Source organism: Gymnogyps californianus, chromosome 6 (assembly GCF_018139145.2).
Source record: "Gymnogyps californianus isolate 813 chromosome 6, ASM1813914v2, whole genome shotgun sequence".
Lineage (NCBI taxonomy): Eukaryota > Metazoa > Chordata > Aves > Accipitriformes > Cathartidae > Gymnogyps > Gymnogyps californianus.
Window position 1 is genome coordinate 14,387,039 of NC_059476.1, and position 26,531 is coordinate 14,413,569.

General features: G+C 45.3%; 2 protein-coding genes across 3 annotated transcripts in view; both read left to right on the forward strand.

Moving 5' to 3' along the window:
• STN1 (STN1 subunit of CST complex) overlaps positions 1–9,834 on the forward strand; it is a 45,929-nt gene extending 36,095 nt beyond the window's left edge. The window contains exons 9-11 of the mRNA XM_050899413.1: positions 871–993; positions 1,573–1,645; positions 5,777–9,834. Of these exons, the coding sequence (XP_050755370.1) occupies positions 871–993; positions 1,573–1,645; positions 5,777–5,934 (354 nt within the window). The 3' untranslated portion in view covers positions 5,935–9,834. The remainder of the gene's footprint in view (positions 1–870; positions 994–1,572; positions 1,646–5,776) is intronic.
• Positions 9,835–20,991: 11,157 nt separating this feature from the next.
• The window catches only part of SH3PXD2A (SH3 and PX domains 2A), a 262,150-nt gene continuing 256,610 nt past the window's right edge, over positions 20,992–26,531 (forward strand). For both annotated transcript variants that reach the window (XM_050898788.1, XM_050898789.1), the window contains exon 1: positions 20,992–21,148. In XM_050898788.1, coding sequence (XP_050754745.1) covers positions 21,077–21,148 — 72 coding nt within the window. In that variant the 5' untranslated portion in view covers positions 20,992–21,076. The remainder of the gene's footprint in view (positions 21,149–26,531) is intronic.

Genomic DNA, 26,531 nt, shown 5'->3' on the forward strand with positions numbered 1-26,531 from the left:
CATTCCACTGTCTTGGCTTGGCTCTACTTCCAAACAAACCCTGCTTTTCCCTGATTTTTTTTCTCCCCTTCCATCCTTCCTACTCTGTTAGGTATGTCCCAAACACAGAACCCTTTGTTCTAAATAACCTCCTCAGTTATGGACTTCCAGGCACATTGTTCTCCTTTCACAAGAGACTTGTTTCCCACCTGCCCTCAAAACTGAAACCTTTGTTCCCTTATCTCATATACCTGTCTTAATTTCTTGCATACTCTTTATCCTTTCATTTCATTAGGCTGTGGAGAAACTCTTGAGAGCATGACCAGAATGTGTGTACAAATTTGGAAATGAAGGGGACAACAAACAAATACTGTTCTTGCCAGTTCCCTCCTTTTCCTGGGACACTTCCTCAGTTTCAAATCAGGAGATGAGAATCCAATCCCCAGTACTTGGATTCCTCCTGAATATCACCTTACAAAGCACTGATCTTCCTATCTTCCTACCCTTATTACCAGAAAAACTCTGAATATGAGCAAAGCTTGATAGCTAAACAGTCAAATACTCTGCAAGCATCACAAGCCTATTCCAAAAGGGAGTTCTCAGTACATAATCAAATAGCTGCTAAATACAAAGAAGGCAGTTAGGAGATTGTGGTTCCTTAAGAATAGCACAAGCTTCTGGTGTGTGTGTGTGTTTGCTTGTTCTTAAAGCTCAGGGATGTTGGTTAGTTCATACATAACAGGTATGATCTCTGAATTACTAAATGAAGAAAAAAGTGTAACAAAATTACCTGAAGTCCTTGTGCTCTTGAAAGCATCTGGAGCCTTTGCTGGTAACTTTAGTTGAGCTGAGATTTCTCACCATCTGCTTCATTCCCTTCTTCCCATCCAGGTGAAGTCAAAAAGTGACTCCAGTTCCAAAAGGATTCACAGTGTTTTTAAGGAAGCAATAAGGATGCTACAAGAAAAAGGGGTGGTTTTCCAGAAACCTAGTAGCTCCAAGGACTTATACCATGTAAGGAACTGAGCTGTGGTTGCAAACAAGTTCGGGGTATGACTTTTATAGTCAGTAGAAATGGTAGAAATGTTTCAGAAATAGTAGAAATCTTTCAGAAAGAGACGCTGGACATCCAAGTGCTGTCTGTTTACACAAGTCTTATCTGCAGCTTGCTTCATGGTTGCTTTTACCTCTGTATCACCCACTGAGTTGTTCTTTTTGTAACTCAGCACCAGACTTAAGCACTGCTGCGGTTCCAAGCACAGCTGATGCAGCTGAGCACGCTGAAGCCTGGGACAGTTCGCTTTATCAAAGTGGGTTGAAACTTGGTGTTCTACCGAGTCGATCACCCTCCTTTGGGTTGAATTCTCATATATCATATTCTTCACCTAACTCGTCGATGCTGCTAATGGTACTAAAAATAGTAACTGAAGATTTAACGTTCATTATTAGTCTCAGAGGCAGTATATAATGCAGACTGTAGTTATGACAGTGTTAGTTTAGAATACATCATGGCCTTGGGTTGCTTTTCAACAGCCATGCCACCTACTGTGGAATAGACTGCTATAAATTGCCAGTTTCTTCTGTTTTCTCTAGGTGACTGACCATGATAAGGAGCTGCTTAAAGTGACCCTTGACGTGATTAAAGAAGACTGTCGAAAACCCAGGCGTAAGTAGCAGTGTGATCAGGGCTCTGAGCTGGTGCTGATATATTGATGACAATATCTCCTCCTGCTGCTGGATTAGATATGCTTCTTGTCCTTACCCTTGAACTCGGAGCTAAGTTGCTGGTGTAGCTAATCAGTATAGCTAAAAGTGAGAGTGCAAGAGCAGCTTCCTGTGAGCATGGAGAGAGAAAGAGCAGGTGTGCCCAGCAGGAAGCAAACCTCTCAAATCTGAAATAAGCAGCCATTATCTTAGATCTGTATCTTTTGAGAATACTTAGATTTTGGGAGGAGCCAAATGTAATGAAGTTAGGTCAGCACCTAGCAGCTGTTGCTTTGCACTCTGGATAAGTAGCAAATCTTGCTAGTTCAGTTTCTACAGGGGAGTTGACACAAAAGTGACCGTACAGAAAGGTGAAATCTCTGCCTCCATTAAGTCAACAATAAGACTTAAGTCAGTAGGATATTCTCTGTAGATTTTAAGCTCAGGTAGAGCTCAGGTGGTTGTTCTTTGCAGGTAGGGATTTCAGTCTAACAAAATCCACTTCTTTTCAGATAATGTACCTCGTGTGGCTTATGAGTTATCCCTGTCCCTCAAGCCTATTGTGTCTTATTGCCATAGTGATAGCTTGTGCTTGACTTGAATGTCTGCTAATTACACAGGTACATTGCTACAGAGTTTCTTTCAATTCATTGGGCAGAATGTGTCAGCAGGGATCACTTGCTGCTGGAGTGCAGCTATTTGTGGGGTAGAATGCACTTTAGTACAGAATAAATGACTGACTAGAACATAAGGCATATAATCTTAAATTGCTCATATCCTTATACTATCATAACTATAATAGTGCTTGTAGGACCTGGTATATGATGGTTATCCTGCAGTGAAAAAAGGCGAAGTGAAGTAGTATTATTTTTGAGTTTTCAACTGGCTACCTTAAGCAGTGGTACAATTGTAGACAAGGTTTGTAGGTGGAGGTAAAAGTTCTGTATCTTTGGGGAATGGAGGGAGTAGATGTTACTGGGCATGCAGATGAAGGTGGGCTCATTTGCCTGAGGCTGTTCCAGTACAAGTTACCATATCACATTGTTTTATTTTATCCAATTAACAAATACAAACATCTCTGTAAGAGTCAAATCATTCTTCGGCCCATTTTATACATCAGCTAGTTCTCCTGGGAACCAGTTTTTTCTTATAATTGTGCCACTATAAAGGCCAGAACCTATATACAGTTGACACAGGGCACTGAGTGACTGCCTGGTGTTTAACTCCCCTCTTGTGCATTATCACGCTGGTAAAGTACTCTCAGTGCTCCATGAGAGGTTGGGAAGTACTTTTTCACAGTCAGGAGGAGTCAACAGCAGAGAGAAACTTGTAGATCAGTCACAGAAAAGACTTTGAAGAGTCCTGAGTCCTCAAAGCCATGTTTTCCATACTGAGCAGGTTAAAAATAGCAACTGCTTTACAGAGCATCTTGTTCTCCTTGAAGCTTTCCACCTACTTAGTTTCTTGTTGTAAAAAGGACAATTTCCAGGTCAGTGTCTCTTTGCTAGTTTTCAGAAGGACCATTTCAATGTCCTGGTCACTGGTAATAGAAGATTTTGAGAAGGAAAGCCAAGAAGCTTCAATCAAAACCAACAGGGTACTGCGGATATTTTATTGTCACTGAATGATGCAAGAGCGCAGAGCTCAATGTAACTGTCGGACCCCCTCTGCTGGTGGGATGGCAGTCTTAGCCACTCGCTTGGCCTTGACTAGTGAGCAGGCTCGTCGTGAGAAAATACAAACATGGTAATACCTCAAGGGCTTTTGCTTGTTTGTTGCAAGAAATTCATACCCATTTTCCTTCAAGAGTAATATTAATCTTCCATGACAGGAAGACTGATTTATGATAAACCAAACTCTTCTCTCCAATGAGTTACTTCTCTGCCAGTTTTCAAGGCAATGCCTCACCCCATTGCTTTAGTTGTGACACATTCTCAGGCCCAACCCAGCTGCCTGGAACTATTGTACAAATAAAAAAAATCCTCAGCGTGCCTAGTCAGAGTTCCACAAACCCTGATCTGTAATATTGCCTACATGACAATCCTAGTCTTTGGCTCCAACTGCAATTCCAAACAGACTGATCTTAAATGCCCTCATGCGAGGACACTGTGGGTCTATCTAGAAGCTTAAGATAGCTGGAAAAGGATGACAGTACATTTTGACTCCAGACTGAACTGCAAAATGGTAGACTTAGTCCAGTTTTGTTTGTTTGTTTGGGGGGTTTTTTTGACAAATTTGCTTTGGTTTTAGGCTTAGATGAGACTGATAGTAGAGAGGGAAAAAACAGAACCACTTGAAGTTAAATTTAGTATGTCAGAATGGACCCTGTGTGAGATGTCCACAGTGGGCAAATGGTAGTTGTTCTATAACTCTGTCCTTTCTGATATTGGTAGTCAGGCAAGACAGTTAATCACAACCTGGCTTACCTCAGCTGGTGGACAAAGGCTAGAACCCCGTATGTCAATGAAAGAGGGACAGCATCACTCCACTGCAAGGAGTGTACTCCCTCAAAGTTGGGCCATAGACTAGAAGTGTTTCTGGGTTACTTAATCATTGTACATATCTGCAGCTACCCCAAAATGCCATTTTCTACCAGCATCTAGGAGGAAAGTATGTATTGTACTGTTGGGTAACACTTGAGTCACTAACCTAATTCATCGAGACTTAAGCTAAGCTACTGTAGATCAGGGATGGGCACTTTGACCTTCTTATGATAAACCTATGACTAATGCAAAATGCAGCTACCCACTTTGTTTGCAACAACAGTCACTATGACCAGGTAGAGGCATTGTTCTGTTCTTTGCACTTATCCGTCCTAGGGTGGTGGATGCATTTTTGGCTACCATTCACAAAGGTCTTTTATCACGCTGGATCACTGACTTCTAAAGAACTATCTTTGCCTGATTCACAGCCTAATAGGAATTAGGCTGAACTGTTTGTTTATCAGTACTCAGCGTTGCCTCCTACCTACCAGTGACTTTTCTCAGCAACTTCTAAGGCAGTTCTGGGGCTCAGCCGATTCTGGAGTAGATATTGGCAAAAATAAAAACAAAGGCAGCAACAACAAAATACAGAGACCTCCCTGGCCCATGGCAATTTCTCAGTACCCTTATCAAACTTACCTTACATCATGCGAGCTGAGGGCTGAGGAGGAGGAAAGTCGTTTGTGCTGATGTGTCTCATTTATGCTAGTTTTCCATTGTTAGCCATGGAAGAGAAAGAAATCTGTGGTGGAGTTCAGCACTTGGGGAGACTGGGAGCCTGCAGCACTGATGATTAGTGGGTTTACAGGGTCTGTTGGAGGAAATGTTGACTTGGACAGCTGAGCTTCAAATGATGGCTCCACCAGGCACACAGTAGCTGCATGCAATCCTGCAGCCATTAAGGACCTTTGTCTCTGGCTTGCCCTCTAGGAAAGGGGATTATTTTTATATGTCTGTTCTCTTGTACATTTTCAGGGTTCATTCCTCTTAAAAGAAGATAAAATTTGATACTGAAGTTCTGTGACTTTCTGCTCCTGTAATTGTCTGAGTAGTCTGAAGTGAGGGGATGGGATTGCATCGCTAGGTGAATGAAAGTTGCACTGTAGCAGTTTTTCCACAAGATGCCAGCATTGGGCCAGCAGTTACAGGTCCTGGCCACGGACCTTCCTTCTGTTCTAGGAGTTTTTGAAGTTGTGTATGAGCAAAAGGACTTTCATTTGGTTTCTTCTGCAGCTGCAGAAACTGGATGGCTTGCATAGGTGGACAGCGGAGGTACCGCTAAGTTATTAACCTCATCATCAGGTTGTACTGAATGAGCCCTGTATATTAGAGTTTGCAAGACTGATTATCTTTTACCCTCATTACTAGTGTTACAGCCCTAACACTTCCCAGAAAAGTCAGTGGGAACAGTTGATAACTGGAGAACTGTAGGCACAGACTGGATCTCTTCCCTCTGAATACATGCATCTCTGCTTTAGTACCTAGGGCATTCTTCCCCTCTGGCAGCTGTGGGTTTGTTCATGACTAATCTGGATTATAATAGTTAAAAAGAGGCAGTTAGACTGAAGTCTTTCCTCCATGCCTGGCTATGTTTTCCTTTTTTCCTGCAGATGCTGAAAAAGGCTGCCATTTCCTTCATGTCCTGAATTGTGTTCGGCAGAGCTACAACCCCTCTCTGGCTGAAGCGGTGATGCACCGTGTCTTGGAACTGCTGGAGAGTAACAGTGATGTTGTCAGCACTATGGAAGGATATTATGTGGCATTTTAAAGAGAGAAGATAAGATACACTCATTCTGGTCCATTCAGGATAAAGGAGGGAAGAAGGAGAGGTTGAGTGACCCTGAAAAGCTGCTATTACCTGGTATGATCTAGATGGGGGAAAAAAAGAGCATTCTGATTCTCCAAATGCTGTTTTTGTCCAGCTCCAGAGAAGTTGTCCAAATACTTGTTTTAATATTCTTGCTGACTTCCTTGCTATTCCTAGTGAAAGTTGTATCACACTGATTCTGGACATCCTAATACAGCAGAGGAGCTGGAAAAGAAACAGGGCTCTTTCCCTGCAGTAAGATGTGACATGGCCATCCTCACATTTACATCCAGTGAGCCCTAAAGAAAAGTCACTGCTAAGGAGCGCTGTTTACAGCAGTGGTCATGTCAGGACTCGTTTTTCTGGCTTAAAGACTGATCTTGTGATCTTTCCATATGGTAATAGCTGTGGATCTTTCTTTTTATGTATACTTTATAATAGCTAGAGAAAGGACACACAAGCAAACAATCAAAAGATTTGCCTGTTCTTCCTGGCGGTGTTGGTGTACTCATGTCTGTAAATATGTATTCCTGAATGTGCACAGCTTTCCCACTACTAAAGCAGTCCTCACCTTTCTCTGAAAAGTAATATTCAGGAACGGGGTCCTGCATCCCTTTCCCATCCTGCAGCCTTGCCCACTGCTTGTCAAGCGTGTCTGAATTCCCCTGGCTACTGTGTGTGCTACTGATGCATGTTGTTGTGGATTCTGTTCAGACCAGAATTCTCAAAAGCAGCCACTGTTTTGCTGTTTATTTTTAGATTGCTTCCTACATCACAAATGGTAAATCACAAATCGGATAATTTGGAAAAGAAAATATGAAAGCCAGCAAGACCCACTGTAATCTCCATGCTCCCTGTTGCCTTTTGTGTCTTCTATTCTTTGTCAGCTTTGGGGAAAAATACTATCCATATACGTGCTTGCAGAGGAACACACGACATTGATGAAATAACATTGGCCTAAAGAAGGTTACCATGCAAGACGTTTGATCTGAAATAATCACAACTCTGTTATGTGCCACAGTTCAAAGCCCGGAGCTGTTCAGTATTTATCCTTAGAGAGGGCTTGCTGCTGCAGGGGCTTGTCTGTTTAATTAATCTGTTTGATTAATGGTGTGGAGGTGAGACCTTTAACTTGAAAAGAGTAGAAAGGATTGAACGTATCCTTCCTCTTTCCTCTGCACCTTCCCTGTAACAGTTGAAATAGCAGACTCCCAGGAGGGAGATGTAGTGGTAAAGCCCTATAAGGATTGACATAGCAGGGAAAAATAAACCATATGCATGAGGAAAGCCAGTGAGTAGCCCCATGTGTGCCAGGTCTCTGGTTTGTTGTTATGTTATATGCCTCATTCCAAGCCCTGGCTGCAGTGAGATATAGGCTAAGAGAAAGGCATGACAAAATATTTGGCATTTGCATTCAGAGGCCCGTGGATAACTCTGGCCTTAAAGAGATGGTGTGTTTGTCCACAGTGGAAAACTGTGTATGAATCATTCTTTTGCTGTGAATTCCCTACTTGCCACAGGGCTCAATAGTTGGTTTCCCTACAGGCTGCCCTACTCCTAGCATTGCTGCTCTGTTTTGAGTTGGGTACCTTCTAGTCAGATCTTCATATGGGCCTGAACGGGTGCTGAAAGGATGTACCTGTACAGAAGGAAATAAGAGAAGAGGATTGAGAAAGAATTGTAGAAGTGTTCCCCCTAGCCCCCTTGAACATGTCTGGAAATCAGGGAAAGAAGTCCAGATTCTGACTGAAGTGGTACTGAGGGGAATTGCAACTTTAATTTATGACTACGAAAAGGTCTGGTTGTCCACAGGGCAGATTTGCTTTTCAGATTCCTGCTCCGATTACTGATCAGTTTGAAGTGATGCTTAAAAACAAAGGCTATCTATGGAAGAAGTAGTTTGGAATATTGATTCCTAAATTCAAACTCACTTCAGGAGTTAACCATATGTTACTGCTTGATTATGGACAAGTTTGAGGATATTTTAAGGGAAAGTATGTGGTGTCTTGGACCATATGGAAGAGCAGGGCATCTAATTTAAGAGACTGGCTTGGCCATTTTCTTGAAATGTTCTGTATTAGCAGAAGCTGATTTTGCTGGGAAAGGGTTAAAAGAACACTGCTAGCTCAGTGGGAAAGATGATTTCCTCTCCTAGGTTAGAATAAAGACAGACCCTGGTTCTCCTGAGGGTGTCAGCCAAGTGTGTGGGCTGAAAGAGTTTTGGGAGAAGCTCTGCTCAGCTAAATATTGGAGAAAAAGATAGTCTGGAGATCATGTTGCTCTTTAGGGTCTCTTTAAAATAAATTCATACCAAAATAGGATTACATCTTTGTCCTTTGCAGCTTGTATCGTCATACATGCAGCTTCCAATGGGTTCTGTTGCCTCCAGCTTTGATGCTGCACTTCCTGTGTTTTAGATGTGTTTCTGTGTGTAAAGTCTGCCTAAAACCCCTAGCCACCTATTTTCTATGCATTGGAGGTTGATGCAGACACAAAGTGTCTGCCCTCTCTGTCCTGCCCCTGTTGCAATTTAAAAGCACTGATCAACTGCAAAGCCTCAGAGATGAGGTGGGAGGAACTCATCTCAGGAAAGACAGATAAGTCACTCTGGAAAGAACCTGTCCTTGTGGGTTTTTAAGTTGGTCCTTGCTGGCAATGCTGGTCTCCTGTGATGGAGTGTGCATTCTGGTGGAGATTGCTCCCCAAGAACAGGAAAAAGGGATTTTTCTCATTTGAGTTAACTCAGGGAAGTAATATGAATTGAACACAAGGGAGCCTACAGTTTTTACAAGAGTAAAAGGTTAGGGTAGAATTAATGGAGGAGCCTAGATTTAAGTTACACAGATTCTAATTCTGAATAACTGTACAGAATAGTTGTGCCTTAAGCTTGCATGCTTTATTTTTTCCATGGTAGCCATGCAACACAGACTAACAGTTACTCTGGTTGAGCGCATTCCCTCTCTTGTACCTACAGGGAATACCATATGCATATGCCTGCACAGAAATACCCCAGCTAGCTGTGGGAGCACAGAGCTCACTGTAGGTTGATTTACCCATTTACTCAGTATCTCTACAGTATGCTTCTGTGACAGCAGTCTAGACATACCGATATTGGTATAAGTCACCTTTATGTAAGTCTAACTACACACACTAGGGCTTTTACTGCTAATAAACTGTCTCTCTGTTTAAAGATCATATCCTTAACCAAGAGAGTCATATCATGCACACTGTTAAAATTCTTAGACTTAGACCACACCTACAAAATATTGTGTGGAACATTCAGTGAAAGCACGCTTTCTTGTTTTGTTTAATTTGAAAACTCATTAGGCAACACAATTATTGCTGGTTTATTAAAGGACTTTGAAGGTGGCACTTTAATGTAAAACTGACAAGTGAGAATTCATGTTGTAGGACTGCTTCATGGCCAGTTCCAGTTTCCATAGAAACAGTTATGGCAGTAAAAGGCAGGTAAGTAAAATGGAGTTTTTAAAAGCAGTCAGCATTTTTATGCTACCTTAAAAAGGTATGTAATAGAAATGCAGCACCTGAGAACAAAAATTACCAAAGAATCTTAATATTCTATTCTAGCAAAATGTAAGGTGATTGCTTTTCTGGTGAGGAAACAAAGGAACAACTCTACCTTCAGTCCCTGCCATCTGCTTAGGTGAAAGAAGAGATGAGGTTGCTTCATGCCTCAGTTTCCCTCTTTTGTAAATTGGGGATAATACAGCTCCCTGTGTAGGGTATAAGCCTCAATTTTTCTTAATGTTAGTCATTAAAAGCTCTTGAGATCTGTCGATGGGAGCTGTTAGAGAAGAACTCTGTGGCTGTGTGGGAGAGGGTGAATGGATAGATGCTGAAGTGGGACTTGGTTCTAATCCAAGCCCCACTTTTGCTAATAGCTTTATCTTTCTCTGCCTCTCTTTCCATGCATATTGCTTTGCCTGTCTTGTCTTTTTTGCTCTCCAGGTCCTATGAGGCAATGATGGTCTCCCTGTTTTTATTAGTATCAAATATTTTTCCTGGAATCCAGTTCCCTCTTATGACTTTTTAGATGACTTCTTAAAAATAGAAATCTAGATAAATGAGTTCTGAGTGTTCTTGTTCTCAAATCTTTGGACTGTAAATTTGTACCCATGAGGGCATATATTTTATGCAAGCTACCTGGGAAATTAAGCTTTTCTTTCAAAGTAATAAATGAAAAATTTAAAGATTGACTACATGACTGAAAGCTGTTACTTTTGTCGATCTGTCCATACTTGCATTGGTGATGATGATGATGGTGGTGATTCACCGTCATTCCAGTGATGAACACCATAAATAGAAGGAGTTGCTAATTCATTATTCAGAATGAGAATTCATCAATAAGCAGCCAGTGAGGCATGGAGCCACATGGAGAATGAGACAAAGTACTGAAAATCTGCTTGTCAAAGAAATGCAGTTTGGTTTACTTTGGGAGTAAGCTGATCCTGTGGGGAAAAGATATGCCTAGCAAAGATTTTTATCTTTATACTTACCTCTAGATGGGAAGGGAGCATGTTCAGATCCCATGGGTAACCTGAATTTTGAAACTTCCTGTCAGTGCGGCGCTACATTCTTTATTGCTGTCTTTCAGCGTAGTCTCCAGCCCTCCTGCCCCAACCCTACAGGCTAGCGAGCAAACAAAAGTTCAGCCGCAAAGATAAAAGAATAGTTATAATAATTGGTTACCGTCCTCCAGGAGCCCCAGCATTACAGAAACATTTTTGTGGATGTTTGTTGGCAGCAAGGAAATGCTGAGCCAGGGATCTTGGGTTTCATTCCCAGAAATATGCCCTGTCAGGCACAGAGGCTTTCCCCCTAACTTCTTTCATCTATTTCTGCTCTCCACTCTCTCCTCTAACTGTCAGTTCTCAGGCCCTTGATTTCATTCACAGTCTCATGGTTCACCTCTGCGCCACAGATCCTGGTCAAACCGTCTTCCTCTCTGTTCCCTTTTTCTTTCCTAACTCAAATATCCTTGTCAGCATCTGGCAGTTGAAAGTTTCAGTATAATCCCCTTGCCTAACTGACCTGGCACTGTTCACAGCCTGTTCTGATTCCAGCAGGCTGTGCTTCACTCCTTGTCTAGGCACCAGAAGAGGCAGATACCGTCCACTTCACTCTTGAGCTTTCTTCCCCATGCAGTTTGCAGCAGGAAAGAGCTGCAATTTCAGGAAAACAATGCTTTTTCCACCCCATTCTCCCGAAGACCCAATATCACCCTCAAAGATTCTAATGGTGGTTTTCTTGCAGGTATCCAAGTACAAAATAAATATAATTAAAAAATAAAACACTTGTGTCTTGCCCAAACCTGAGCAAGCACAAGTTACGCCCCTGACAGAAGCTATCTGCCTCTCCCTGCCACTTTCATGTCCTTGCAGATTTCGTTGCAGACATGATCGGTAAAGTTGATGTGGACTTCTGGTTTGTGTGTCTGCTAGTTAGTGTGTCTCCTTTTAGCCTGTTTTTTCTGAGAAAGTGTGATTATACTCCGATGTGATTATACTGTGTGTCTGGGCATTTGTCAGCTTCTGTCCCACCACCCCAAGTGACTTTGTAGTCTGTTGGCTAGTTAAGAGGGGTGAAGGACCCTGAGTTGTTATGGTCTTGCACATTTTTAGAAAACTGATGCACCGATAGAAGAGGGAAGCCAAAACTAGTGCTTCCATTAAGGGGAAGGAAGAAACTCGGGCATACAACACTAGAGAAAGCACACGCGAGACAGTCCCAAGGAGGCTGTTTTTGTAACTTCAGTAACTTCAGCTGCCACAAGAAGCACTTGTTCTGCACTGCTCTTTTAAGAAATGACTGGACTGTTTTTCCTGAAGTTTCCTCATAGAGATCACCCCAAGGCAGATATCCGTAATGGGGAAACTGCAAATCAAACTGTTAAAATCTCGTAAAGTTATAGCATCTACATCAGGACGCGAAGTTGAGTAACTGATTGTTAGGGATGCCACCAGCCCATTCCCACTAATATCTTTTAAATGTGCAATGGAGGCTATACTAATCTAGTCACAGTAATTTACAAGTTGAAACCAGCCCAGATTAACAAGATTGCCTGAGCATAACATAACCAGGAATTTGCTAGTGAAAGAAATAACCTAAAGGAATGATTTTCAGCAAGTGTTGAACCACTGAACAGTGCAGTGCCAATTAACCTGGCACGACATGTCCTACAGCTCTTGTTTTAGCTTGCTTTTTGTTATTGATTGGAAGAATGAATGCTCCTTCCCTACCAGCTAGAACTGGAGCTCTCTGCCACCTTAGCCTGTGATGAACAAGCTGTGAATCTACAAGCATGTAAAAGCCAAAACATCTGCTCATCTTGCTTGAAAACTGGAGGGGTGGCTGCAGCTAAGCCACTGCTTCCACAGAAGATTTAGGCTGAGACATCTAGTTCTTTGTTCTTCTTTTTAATTTCCCCAAGTTAAAAGTAAAGGAGACAGGATAGTCATCCCACATCTGCTGTGAACAAGGTAAGATAAATCGCAAATGTATGTCACTGCGTAACAGCCAATGTGATTAAATGAAGCATGTGCCAAGTCTGTTATTGACCGGGAAAGTTCATGGTTCCTCCCAGGAGTGGAGACCTCATCCAAATATTACAGTGATATTTGGAAACAGGAGGGAGGAATCGGTTCCCTCAAATGTCTTCCCCAACAAGAGTTGTGCAAGCCCTGCAGGCCTACCTGATTCTAACGTGCTTTTCTCGGCCAGGTGCAAAGGTGGTAGGGAAATGAAAAGGGTGCTTGGAGTCGGGTTTTTCTCCTATTGCCAAAATTTAAGTCATTCACATTGAGAGTATAGGAGTTGTCCTTGTGTGCACGTAAAACTCTTCTTTGTTGTAACGTCCACAAAAAAACCCAGAGCTGTAACAAGCCAGCTGGTGTTCTGAAACTATTGCCTACGCTGCTGACTAATACTCTCTCACTGTTTTCTTCCCTCACCTTGTCTTTTTTCCCCCAATAAATTCTCTTGAACTTAATTCCTGGTTCAAACTAGTTGTAGTCTCTCTCTTTGTCCTTCTGTGAGTACAGTGATCCAGGACAAACATAACAGGAGCAAACTAATACAGAGGAGTTTTTGTTGGAACTCTGAACGTAGGAAAGGATGAGAAATACAGAGGAAGCTGAGGGAGGAGGATTTAGCACAAAGATGTTTGAAATTAGCCCCACTGAAAAAGGCTAAAGAAATAATTGCCTAATGATGCTTTAGACATCTGTTTCAGAACAGGCAGCAGGTGTTGCATGTAATGAAAGCAAGGACTTGTACTATTTTATTTTCTGCAATTAGAAAGCAGAAGAGGAAATGAGGGCAGAAAAAAATGGAGTAAGAGAACATTTCTCATACACAGGTGGACAAATTTATATAGAGCACAGTAATATTCATATGCTCTTCCTCTGCCTTTGTTATACTATCCTTTAACAGTTCCTCTGTTCTGCAGGGTATTTTGTCCTTTCTAAAAGACCAGTGCCTTGGATGCTCAAAGTTAGATGCTAAAGTAAGAGCTGGCCACCAAAATGCCTTTGAGGATCAAAATATTCAGGACAATGTAGTTGTCACTTACCCAGATGCTGTTACTAACTGATGGAAATGGTACTGAAGGAGAAGCTGCCCTTGTCTCATAGGTGGTCTCTGTGTGCCTCAGTCACTAGACCAGTGGCTGAGAAAGGCTCCCGTTAGTGAAATGGTCTTTAGGGTTGCATCCCTGGTGCTGTATGGCCATAGCTTAACACATGCCTGGATCCAAATAAATGCCTGGAATTATGTGGATGATGTGTGCACTGCTCCAAACTAAAAAGCACACTTACACCAGGCCCTGCTAGAGAAACTATAGCTCCACTTTCCACAAGACATTTTCTGGTTTGGGATTCTCTTGTTCCTTTTTCCAAGCAATAAACATCCTACAGGGCATTTGGTTTTTGTAGAATCATAGAAGCGTTTAGGTTGGAAAAGACCCTTAAGATCATCAAGTCCAACCATAAACCTAACACTGCCAAGTTCACCACTAAACCATGTCCCTAAGGGCAACATGTACATGTCTTTCAAATACTTCCAGAGATGGTGACTCCACCACTTCCCTGGGCAGCCTGTTCCAATGCTTGACAACCCTTTCAGTGATGGGTTATCCAATAGATATCCAATCTAAACCTCCCCTGGTGCAACTTGAGGCCATTTCCTCTTGTCCTGACTTGTTACTTGGGAGAAGAGACTGACACCCACCTCGCTACAACCTCCTTTCAGGTAGTTGCAGAGAGCAATAAGGTCTCCCCTGAGCCGCCTTTTCTCCAGGCTAAACAACCCCAGTTCCCTCAGCCGCTCCTCATAAGATTTGTTTTCTAGACCCTTCACCAGCTTTGTTGCTCTCCTTTGGACACGCTCCAGCACCTCAATGTCTTTCTTGTAGTGAGGGGCCCAAAACTGAACACGGTATTCAAGGTGCGGCTTCACCAGTGCCAAGTACAGGGAGACAATCACTTCCCTAGTCCTGCTGGCCACACTATTTTTGATACAAGCCAGGATGCTATTGGCCTTCTTGGCCACCTGGGCACACTGCTGGCTCATATTCAGCCGACTGTCGACCAACACCCCCCAGGTCCTTTTCCGCTGGGCAGCTTTCCAGCCACTCTTCCCCAAGCCTGTAGCATTGCATGGGGTTGTTGTGACCCAAGTGCAGGACCTGGCACTTGGCCTTGTTGAACCTCATACAATTGGCCTCGGCCCATCGATCCAGCCTGTCCAGATCCCTCTGTAGAGCCTTCCTACTCTCAAGTAGATCAACATTCCCACCCAGCTTGGTGTCATCTGCAAACTTACTGAGGGTGCACTTGATCCCCTCATCCAGATCATTGATAAAGATGCTAAACAGAGCTGGCCCCAATACTGAGCCCTGGGGAACACCACTTGTGACCGGCCGCCAACTGGATTTAACTCTGTTCACCACCACTCTTTGGGCCCGGCCATCCAGCCAGTTTTTCACCCAGCGAAGAGTATGCCCATCCAAGCCATGAGCAGCCAGTTTCTCCAGGAGAATGCTGTGGGAAATGGTGTCAAAGGCTTTACTGAAGTGTAAGCAGACAACATCCACAGCCTTTCCCTCATCCACTAAGCGGGTCACCTTGTCATAGAAGGAGATCAGGTTAGTCAAGCAGGACCTGCCTTTCATAAACTCATCCTGACTGGGCCTGATCACCTGGCTGCCCTGTACATGCCGCGTGATGGTACTCAAGATGATCTGCTCCATAACCTTCCCCGGCACCAAGGCTGGACTGACAGGCCTGTAGTTCCCCAGGTCCTCCTTCTGGCCCTTCTTGTAGATGGGTGTCACGTTTGCTAACTTCCAGTCAACTGGGACCTCCCCAGTTAGCCAGGACTGCTGATAAATGACTGAAAATGGCTTGGTGACCACTTCCACCAGCTCCCTCACTACCTGTAGGAGGATCCCATCCGGCCCGATAGACTTGTGTGCGTCTAAGTGCTGCATCAGGTTGCTAACCATTTCCCCTTGGATTATGGGGGCTTCATTCTGCTCCCCGTCCCTGTCTTCCAGCTTGGAACTGTTCTCCCAGAGACCAACTGGTCTTACTATTAAAGACCAAGTCACTCCACTGCTGCCCTACAAAGTCTAACCTGGGAATGACTGGGGAAAAAATGCTATTTGTGTCTACCCATGGGATGATGTTGCTGCTGAGGAGGTCCAAAAATGCTCCTCCTAAAGAAGTCTCTCTGCTGGGAAAACCACTTTGCTTTTGCATGAGGTAACTTAAAAAAAAAAAAAAAAAAAAAAAAAATCAATGCCACTCCACTGCTGAGTGGTAGAGGTTGCATGTTACAGATTTCTCCTTAGAGTGTCAAGCTTGTGCTTTTGTCATCTATGATCTAAGTGCAGTTCCATGACTAACTTTTCATAAGGTTTTATTGACACATTTTTATAATTCACAGTCCATCAGTCAAATGTTTTCTGGTTTGGATATTGGCAGATAAACTCTTCTACTTTCTCTAAGGGATGTGTAGCCAAATAAAATTACTGTTTGGTTTCAGAAGGGGTTGAATGAGTAAAAATAATGAGCAAGGAAATTCAAGTTTTAAAAGGGCTTGGTGGAAATTTTAAATTTGTTAATATGGAGGACTTGGTGTCCATGTATATACTTAGAGGTAACATGGGAAGAAAATGTGCAGAGAGACTACTTCTTCCTAGATTGACTTTATTTCTAACAATAGCAAGCCTGCATTTTCAATAATGGATTGCCAAGTTTTTTGCAGAGGATGAGGCAGAAGCCAGTCTCAAAATGTGCTATATTGAGAACAGCGAGAGCGACTGAAGTCAGGGATAGCATCCAGGAAGAAACCTGGGGGATCCCAATCCAAACCTGTGATCAGTTTGATAAACTTCAGCAGTCTCATGCGTAAGCCTGACATGTATATAATATATAAAGAAAAGTGTGGTTTGGGCTTGCTTTATTTTATTTTTTTCAAAGCCTTTGTAACAATGGAAAAGTACAATGTGTACGTGGATGAAAAACAGCCTGCAATTTGCCGCTACTACCCTAAACAGAGTGTGCAGTGCACATATTGCGGTTGGAAATCCTTCATCCACAACTGGTAAGAGAGGACTGAAAAATAACATTAGTCATGAAAGGGTTAAATTGTAAGATAGCTGCTTCAAGAAAAGGATAATCTATAATTTAAGTCAAGAGGGTGAAGCAGCTCTTTCATAATGCAAGTAAAAGCTGTTATGCCGTTGGGAAAGCCTGTACACTGCTAGCAGGGGGAATGATTATTTTGGTTTTGCCATTACACGGGATCGCACACAGGGGCTGATAAAGCAGCACCCTGGTGAGGAGGCAGGGAGGGGAAGGGGCTCGCTACTGTGCGCGGGGGGGCTGCTCTGCCAGGACTGCAGCTGGTTTCTTCGGCTCCCTTCCACCACATTAGCTGGGCCTATTTATCTCCAGAGTGAAATTCATTTGAAGAGGAGTAATCTCCCAAGAAGCTGAAATGCAATTGGCTTTTAAGAAATAGGAAAAAAAGATCGCATCGTGTTTTAGAGTTTGAGATTTGAATGCCAGACAGGCTCTGCTATTCTTGTCGCTCCTATCAAAAGACGTGTATGTTGAAACCCTGAAGTGGAAGGACTGCATGGAAAGCAGCCCTTTTAAGAAGCTGAGGTTTTGTAAGTACAGAAGCTGAGATGGGAGTGTAACAAAGGCTCTGTGTTGTGTTGCACATCAGAGCCAAAAAACCCCTAAGGGGCACATCTCTAGTACCATGTCTAGCAGATTATGCATGCAACCCTAGTTGTCAGTAATGAGTCGTGTGGCTAATCTGTCATGCACAGCACTGAAGCTCCCCTTCCCCAAGGGGCTGAGCACTTTGCTTCCCCCCAGGGTGCTGAGCACTTAGAGCCTCTCCTAGCTAGTGGGACAGGAAAACGCTGTGTTCGACCTGGCTGCCCAGCCCTGGCAAACAGAAAAACAAAAAGCAAGAAAAAAGTTGTCTTTAACAGCAACTCAAGCCGCTACAGACAGGGTTGTTAGGCCATAGTATCGTTAATATTCAGGGGGGGTTACTTATCTACAGTGATATGCCATGAATTAATAAGGGGCATCAGAAATGGCCCTAATGGAGCCCAGAAAAGTCTGTCCCTTGTTTTATTTTCTCACTGATTTCATGATCCAAGTGTTTTCAATTTACAACTCAAATGCTTATTTACAAAAAATTTGCCAGCATGATAAAGTCCTCTTGAAATATGAAAACTCAAGTCATGCTCCAGCTCTGAGACTGCCACACACACACACATTCTGTCACGCATCAGCTTTTGCTGTAATTGGAGCAGAGTCTAGGTTGCCGGGCTGTAGCTGTATTAGATCTGTGAGGCTAACGTGATTACCTGTTTGGTCAAAAAAAGAAAAAAAGTTCTTTCCCCAAATACTCACCTAGCAAAGGAGTAGAAAAAAGCTTTTAAAATAGCTGGTTTATCTCAGTCTTCAGACGTCTGAATTTCCCAGGGTGTTCCTTAGGTGAATTTTATTGGAAGCATGAGTCCGTAAAGGTGAATTATTAAATCAGCTGTTATTGATATTAGTATAGGTATTAAATTTGTTAATAATAGCAGTGATATTCCCATTAATGACAGGACTTCAGTAATGGAGACTTTAAGAAAAAAAATAAATACTAGGAGATGTAGGATTAAAATCCCTAGAGTTAGTTATTTTCCTACAAATTTGCAGTGCCTTGGCCTGTGTGTTCATGGTAGTAGTCAGGTACAGGCTCTTCTGCACGTGGGGTCGGTCGTCCAACAAGCCTGCCATGGTCTTCGCTGCGTACTCAGTCCTTCTTCCGTTCAGTCCCAGCAGCCAGAGCCTGGCTCTCCAGCACAAGGCTGGGAAGCGCCGACAGCTTTATTTTCCCAGCTGCTGCCTAAGAGAGGAGCAGATTTTCCCAAGCCTGCAGCATAATAAGGGGTTTCAGTTATTTTTCTGCCAGTCTTGCAATAGTCTGGGGTTGGACTCCCACTAGACTGGGTGTTGTACATATTTTAAAAGAACAATCCATGCCCCTAGCAACATACATTTTTCCTATGTAGATGGACGGATGCAGTGAACAAACAAGAGAGCAGAAGGTGGGGGTGAGCACAAAACCGTCAGATGGTGGAGGAGGAGGGGAGCCAGAGCTGTACAAGGGCTGGGCAGGCTTCGCAGCTGGAGAAGGTTGTCTACAGCGGTGGAGAATCAAGTTGTCTTGAATAGAGGAAAGGTGAACAGTGCACCAGATGCCGTGAAAGTACGGGGTAGACACCAAGGGAGCACAAACCCCAAAGCACCAGTCTCAGGTTCGACTGAAAACAGCAGCTCCTTCCTTACAAGAGCAGATGACAATACCGGTAAAAAGGTGCCAATTAGTAAGAATGTCAGGAAGGATGGGGCAGAGTGTTTGGAGAATGATGTATTTTGTCTCTTTCCCTCACAATGACATGTTTTGAAAGCTGATTTAAAACAAACCCTGAGTGTTTTTAACAATGGAGGGGACCTTTATTCTTTTTTGGACGGGATGATAGGAGAAGGGGATGCAATGTGTGATGTATATTGATAACGGCTCACAGGGAAGAGGCATCCAAGACCCAAAAGACTGGCCATGCCAGGCATATTTTTATCAATGGGTTACTTGAATATTTACATTTTCAAGGAAGAATCTTCTTTGTTTGCTCTGCACACCAGGGACTTCTTGGCCAGTCTAAACAGTAAAGGTTTCTAATGTAAATAATTGCTCTGCTGCCTTGTGTCATGCATGAGGATTAGAGGTGGGAAGTCCCTCAAAGAAGAGGAGGGAAGAGGGTGCTCTGAAGGAGAAAAGACAGGCCTGAAAAGTGACAACAGAGGTGGGCGCATCAGCTTTTCCCCTCTGTCGCCCGCCCCGTTACCAAAAGTTGGTCTCACGCCTGTGCACATCCTAGGGTGGGACGCTGGGATTTTAGCCTTTTATGTCAGCTCCCTAGTTTTGGTAAACTGTGTGTAGCAGCTGAGGAGGGAGAAGGCTGGCTCAGAGCATCTTTCCCTGGCATTCTGCAGCAGGTACCTGGTTCCCGCCTGGCAGCAGTCGGTAGCTGTGTGCTGATGGTGCTGCTCCTGTTTTTCTGTCTTTTTCTAAGCTGCTTGTGGAAACCAGCTATGGTTTGAAACCAACCGCTTTCAAACGTCAGCCTTCAGGCTCAAGTGTCTAAGGCTTTGTGACTCTGGTGTCTCTCCCGTAATTGTTGTTGCAGGGCTAATAACGCTTGTAAAAGTTTTGATTCAGAAACTGTGCCTATAGCGTGTACAAGGAAATCACATTGAGATGGACCATTCTCACTGTAAATACGGGGCTTTTTTTGCCAGGAGCTGGGACCTTTCTGCACTCCCAGCCTTGCAGGTCTGGAGCTGTCAGCAGCCCTCTGGAAGCTTACTGGAAAATCTGCATGGGCTGCTGTTGAAGAGGCTTCAGAGGAATGAGAGATCTTAGTGACTTCAGTTAATTTGGTGAATAGCTAATGAATGTCATGAAACAAGCTGAGGGCTGGAAGATCAGACGTAAGTTCCCACTTCTGATGTAACTTTCAAATAATCATATGCAAAGTAATGACGCATTTTAAAAAAAAAAAACAACAACCCTGAAATTTCTAGGGCAAACTCTTCTTGAAGTGTGACTGGGGAAGATGATGCTCATATATCTATATACGTACATACAAAGAGCTGAAATGGGTTTATCGCTCTAAAAGCCCACGACAGAGAGTCTGTGCGACCTTCCCCTAGCTTTGATCCCTCTGCGGCCCCACAGGCCGGGGCAGTGTGAACCTTCCCAAGCGGTGGCCGGCCTTGAGCTCCCAGCTGGAGCCTGGTGGGCTGCGGGCTCGGCCCCGCTCGCTCGCGGGTTTCCGGCGTGACCTTGGCCGGCCGCTCGGGGAGGATACTTCGGACACTTTCTGCAGCGATGGAGGGCCCCGGAGGCATCCTGCCCTTCCTCTGCCCCGGGCGGTCCCTTCCCCCGGGGTCCCCTTGAGGCCGGCCCCGGGTGTCTCAGCAGCCCCGGGCCGAGGCAGAGAGCGGGGGCCTGGCCGGGTTCGGGGGCGGCTCCGGGAGGGAGCGGTCGCCCCGGCCTTCGCCACCGCCCCGCGGGGTGTCAGGGGGCGCCCAGAGGGAAGCCGCGGACTGCCGCCATCTCAGGGCGGGCCGCGCCCCCCGCCACACGGGGGCGGTGGCTCCCGGTCCCCTCCCGTCCCGTCCCGTCCCGTCCCGTCCCGCCGACGCCCCCCGGGGCCGCCCGGGGGCGGGGCCGGCGGCCGGGCCCTGCCCCTCCCGCCGCCGCTGCCGCCGCACTGGCCGCGCAGCCTAAGGCAGCGGGCAGGGCGCGGAGCCGGGCCGCCGCCGCCGCCGCCACCACGAGAGGGGAGCCGCTGCCGCGGTACGGGGCGGAGCCGGCACCGGGGCATCCTCCCTCCCGCCCACCCGCCGCGCCGGCCGGCATCGCCGCGGCGGGCAGCGCGGCGGAGGGTGCTGCCAGCGCCGGGAGGGAGCGGCGGAGCCCCGCCGCGGGGTGCGCGAAGATGCTGTCCTACAGCGTGCTGGACGCCAACGTGGTGGACGTGGAGAAGCGGAGGAACCCCTCGAAGCACTACGTGAGTGGCGGCGGGGCCCGGCCGAGCCCCCGGTCCGCCGCCGGGCGGGCGGGCTGCCTGCGGGGGGCGGCGCACGTGTGCGGGCGGCGGGACGGGACGGGACGGGGCCCGGTGCGGTGCCCGGAGCGCGGAGCGCGCCCCGCCGGGCGGGAGGCGCTGCCTCGGGGAGCCGTTCCCCTCCTGACCTTGGGCAAGGCGCCCGTTCCCGGGCAGCCCTGGCTGCCGGCGCGCCAGCCCCGTTTGCCCCTGCGGGGACGCAGGTGAGGCGCCCGCGGGGCTCCGGGTGGCCGGGCGCAGCGGGGACCCGCACGGCGTGCGGAAAGGTAGCTTGCTATGGAAATGCAGCTCTTTTTCCTCGCCCTTTTTCATCCCGTTTGGCTACTGGCTTTTTTTTTTTTAATGTTATCATTTTGAAGTTTCCTTCCCTTCTGAAGGTGGATCTTCCCTTCTTGCTCAGCAAGCTCCAGCACGGGATGGGACAGGTCTCTCGGCACCCTGGTTTGTCACCATCCTGGCCACGGCACTACAGAGTGCCCCGTGGGGAGCGGAGTGAGCCTCTGCTGCTTGTAGGGCCAGTGAGCCAGAGGTGCTGAATGCATCTTCACTCATTTTCTCCCGTCAGTTACATTAAGACCTTTTTTGAGGGGGGAGCCGGTTTGCATGGTTATCAAGGCAGACTCAGGGTTTGGGATCTCTTTCATCTCTCTTTCGCCTTCCTCCTTTCACACCTTACTGCCAATAGCACAGCATCAGAGGAGGATTTTTAACAACCTTCCCAGACTCCAGTATTGCAGGGTGTTATGTGGAAGTGCCTTTGCTTGCAGGAGTTTGCAGCATACAGTGGAGTAGCTTTTGCCCATCCACATAAGTAGAGAAGGCATCTTTTCTTCCCTCTCTGGCTGTTTCTGGGTTTTAGTTGCACCAAATCCTTTAACTCTTTCCTCAAAACACAACCTGTATTTTAATATACAGAAGGTTGGATTTTGTGTATAGAGAAGGTAAATGATCCAGCTTTGGTAAGGAAAAGCCTGAGAGGGTGTTGCATCTGGTGTGAAATCACTCTGAGTATACTGTGTTTCCTGGCACTGCATGTCTGCCAGATTTCTTCAGAGCTGGTCGGCATTTGAATGGGTTGCCTGAAAGACAAGGCCGAAGATATTGCTTTGTATTAGTATTTCATATCGCTGAGCTTTTTCCTCTAAGGCTTAAACCATAACCCAGCTTAAGGCTAGAGGGCACTATGTTGCTGAGAGATGCTAATTTGTAGATGTAAAGCTGAAGCTCTCATCTACTGTGGAATTAAGCGTCTTGTGCCCAGTTCATAGGAGTGGAAGTTTTAGGTCTCGTGTCCTCTCAAGTTGCCAGCTGGACCTGTGCATTCAGTCTATTACTCATTCACCGCTTCCAGGCGGGAAAGGCTTCTTTAGCTTTTGCAAGCTGCTGCTGTGAATTGTGTCTGACACCGCTGCAGGCTGTTATCTCACCTGAAAGGTGGCGGCAATTCAGCATCAGAGAAGTATGTCTGCCAAGCACAAAGATATGCAAAAGAACTGGTAACAATACCTTCCTGATCGCCCAGAGAAATTGGCATTGTTAATTTCTTATTTGTTGGAAAATAACCAGGAAACAAGGATTTAAATCCTGTATTTACAGTTTTGAAAGAAAATATTTCCTGTCTTTTCCTGCAGAAACACATCTGTATTTTCTTGATGATCACTGTCATTGCATTTTAATAACAGTAAGCTAAACTGTTCCAAGAAGCTCTCTTTAATGCTTCTAGTGGAAAATCTATTTCTTCCCCTTCACCTTTCTCTCTGTACACCTTTTCTAATATTGTCTTCTGCACAATAGTTCCACATCCCTGTGTGTCCAGTTCTTGACCAAAAAGTCACAAACTAAATGGTTTGTTGGGTGACTAGTGTTGTGTCCGCCTTTTGTCCCACTTACTCTCAATCTCTGGCCGCACAGTATTCAGCACAATAGGGTCTTGGTTCACAAACAACCATTGGAGTAATTCAGTTAAAAATAATAGTCATCCATGTCCTTGTGAATCTCTTTAATTTAGATGGGTGAATTAGCCCACAAGTCCAAAAGTCTTGGACTCTTCTTCGTTTCCTAGATTGCAGTTTGCTGCAGATGCTGCAGCCTTTCATCTGGCTTTGGCTGGAGTAACTCACTGAGAGTGAACCCACGCTGTCAAAGAATTTAATTCCCTGGGTCAGATCCATTGATCACTGTTAGTTTGGTTGTGTGCTCTTTTTTAACATGAAACAACTATTTTCTTCTGAAATGAATATAAGTGTGACTTGGGATTTAGTTCTCTCCATTGCCTGTGGATAGTTTGGAGAGTGCAAAGCTTGGTGCTCTCTGCCTTATGTGGCTCTGTAATATCTAAAATCCTTTCAACCTCCAACATCCGTAAACACCTTCATGCCATGCCTTAAGGCCACGCGACACATACCTTGGCATCAGATTAATGATGTGTTTCTCTGATGGATGGTGACATAGGTATTGCAGGCATTTTAACGTGACTCCCTTTCCTTTTAATTGTGATCTTTCAGGGCCATGGTGGAGCCTGAAGAGATGAAGGCAAGTTTTAGGCACTGTGGGCATGTGGAGAGGGCTAAATGTGAGTAGCGCTTAAGCCCCCACACTGCTTGGCCTAGATGCTAGGAATCATTCCCCAGAGCAGATGTCTTTCATGATATGAGCATAGCTTTTGTGGCCTTGCCTCAGGAAAGTAAAAGAAAGAAGGTGGCTTTGCATATCCTCTGCTATGATCCCTGTGTATGAAACTTCTGAAGAGATTAATACCTCACTGGAAGATTTGTAGGGCTCTGCACGTGGGAAGAGATTAAAATCTTGGATCCAGTGCTGCTTGATAGGAACCCAGCCAGCTCTCTCCCTGCCTTGGAAATCGCTACTAGGGGAGGAATCTGCAATGCCTGCCTCTGCATCCCTGTCAGCAACTGGGTAGCACAACGCCACCCAGTTGGCTGGAGGCCCTGGATGGTAGCATGTGAAAGAATAAACAGAAGGTTGGATCAATAACCACATGCCTCTTGTATGGTATATCCCTAATATAAGCTACTGCTGCTCTTACAGCTTTTGACTTTCCAAATTAATTCCTATTCTTTCTCCATACTGATGGTCTTTTAAAAATTGATTTGTGCTTGATAATACTTCAAAAATGCTAAATCTCCTTGCTTTCCCCCTTCCCTTTTCTTTTAACAAGAACAATGTCAGGAAGGTCAAGTCTGGGTTTGTTGGAACGACCCTTGGTGCAACAAGGGTCATACATTGGCTGAGCAATGCTGTGGTGAAGCTGGGTGGATTAGGACATTGCAGTTAATGGTTGAAGGTGTCAGTTAATCATTCAGAAGAGAAAAAGCTGGTAAGAAAATCCAAATCCCTTTTGCGGCCCTGCTAAGTTTTAAACAGTCTGAAAGTCAGTTGTTGAAGTTTGATCTGTTTATGGGGTAGCTTCTCTGACTTTTAGTCCAAAATTGTGATTGTCTGAATTAAACATGAAATGATCCCAAACCAGAAATGCATTCTCTATTTAGAAAGACCCACTGTTGATGCTTGCCTCCTTTAACCATTCATCTAGAAGCTTAAACAAGACATCCTCCCCTCCCCTCTCTCTGTTTCCAGGTTATCTTTAGGCAGATAGCTTACCCTTTACACAAATGTCTGACTCCTTTAGAAGCCCTGCAGGGAGCCTCTGCCGACCAGATGTGCTTGATCCTGCTCTCAGGGAGGTGAGAAGGGGTTAGCACCTTCACCTGTTCACAGCTTCGAAGGACCTGGGTGATGGCAAACATTCATTAGAAGCCAAATGAATGGGATTCCCCACCCCCCTCCCTCACCCCTTGCTCTTCTGCAGAGGACTGAGTAGCTACTGATGTGCATTATCTCACTAGACGTTTATATGCTTGAGGTCATTTCTGAGGTCTCTAAGTGTGCCTATGTTATCCCAAGGGCAGGGATAGATACATCAGTATAGATTTCCTCTTCCCTACTCTACTCCTGTTGCAGTTGGGCTTTGTGTGTTTTTCAGCTTTGTAAAGCATGGAGGGAAGGTAAAACACTCATGCTTTACAAGTGGCTGCCCTGTCTCTTTCCAGTTAGTGAGGTGCATTGCTGATTTTAGTCATCTGAGATGCCTGCATACTGTCCCGATTCCTCCCCAGGGTAGTTGTTTCCTAATGCCATCTCTGAATGTCTCAAGATTGCTCTTGTAGGAATCTCTCTGCTGCATGGATATGGTTGCTAACCTCCTCGGGGCACTGGCATTGCTGAATTGTAAGGGATTGAGTCCTCCTGTGTTGGGTTTCAGCACTACTCCCAGGAGAATGTGAGTGTGCTTGTCACAAGTGACCTGTTGTAAAATGTCAGCATGCTTTGAAGAAAAAAACTTGTACTGCTAGGGTCAAGCTCTGTTCTTTGTGTCTTAGCTGCTCCTGCTTACTGCTTAGGCTCAAGAGCGACTCAGATGCGATCAGGCGTCTTCATGGCTTTATTTCTGTTTGTTGTAAGCTGCTGGTTATACGAAGGCCGGCACTGATGAGGAGGGTCTGGACATGTCATGGGTTTAGTGGCAAGGATCTTTGCTCCTGTGTTGGTCCTTCATTGCTACCGTGGGAGAAGGAGCTGGATTCCCCCTGCTTGGGTCATCAAATGGGTTGTCCAGGGTGGCCCTGCCTGCAGGTCTGAGTCGAGGAGCTACATGTGCCACTTGTGCTATGAGTACCAGCAGCTCATGGGTAAGAAAGGCTCAGCCTGGCTTTTTTTTGACCCTTTTAATTAGCAGAGCTGGAGACTGTGAGCCAGATCTCTTCAGAGTGAAGAGGATCTGACATACCTGGAGCTCACATGGCCGGTGGCCTGTGGGTAGAGCACAGTGAGGGACCTGATGTGAATCAGAAGGCAGTGTTAGATGAGTAGATGAAGTACCTGTTTAGGACTTATGATCCATTTTCTGCTCTCCTCTTCCCCCCATCAAGACACCCTGTGTGGCTTTCCTTTCAGGGGCCATGATCCAGCTTGACTCACTGGTCTGAACTATTATTATTATTATTACTATTATCTTTGCCTGGGGTGCTGGGAAAGAGCCAGAAAATTAGCAGGCTGCTCCGTGACTTCATCGTTCCTCAGAACTGAACTTCCATGCATTGGCAAGGGTTATGTCAAAGGTGGCTGTGATCCCCTGTGTGCAGAGCAGAGGAGAGCTCAGGACAAAGCAGACTGGGGTAAAACATTCCCTCTCCCTTGCAGTGGCTTTCTCTGTATGTAGACCACCACCCTGCTGGGGTAGACATGTGTCTTTGAGGATAATTTCCACTGCTCTGCCTGTTTTAGATGCAAATCTATGATTTTGCAG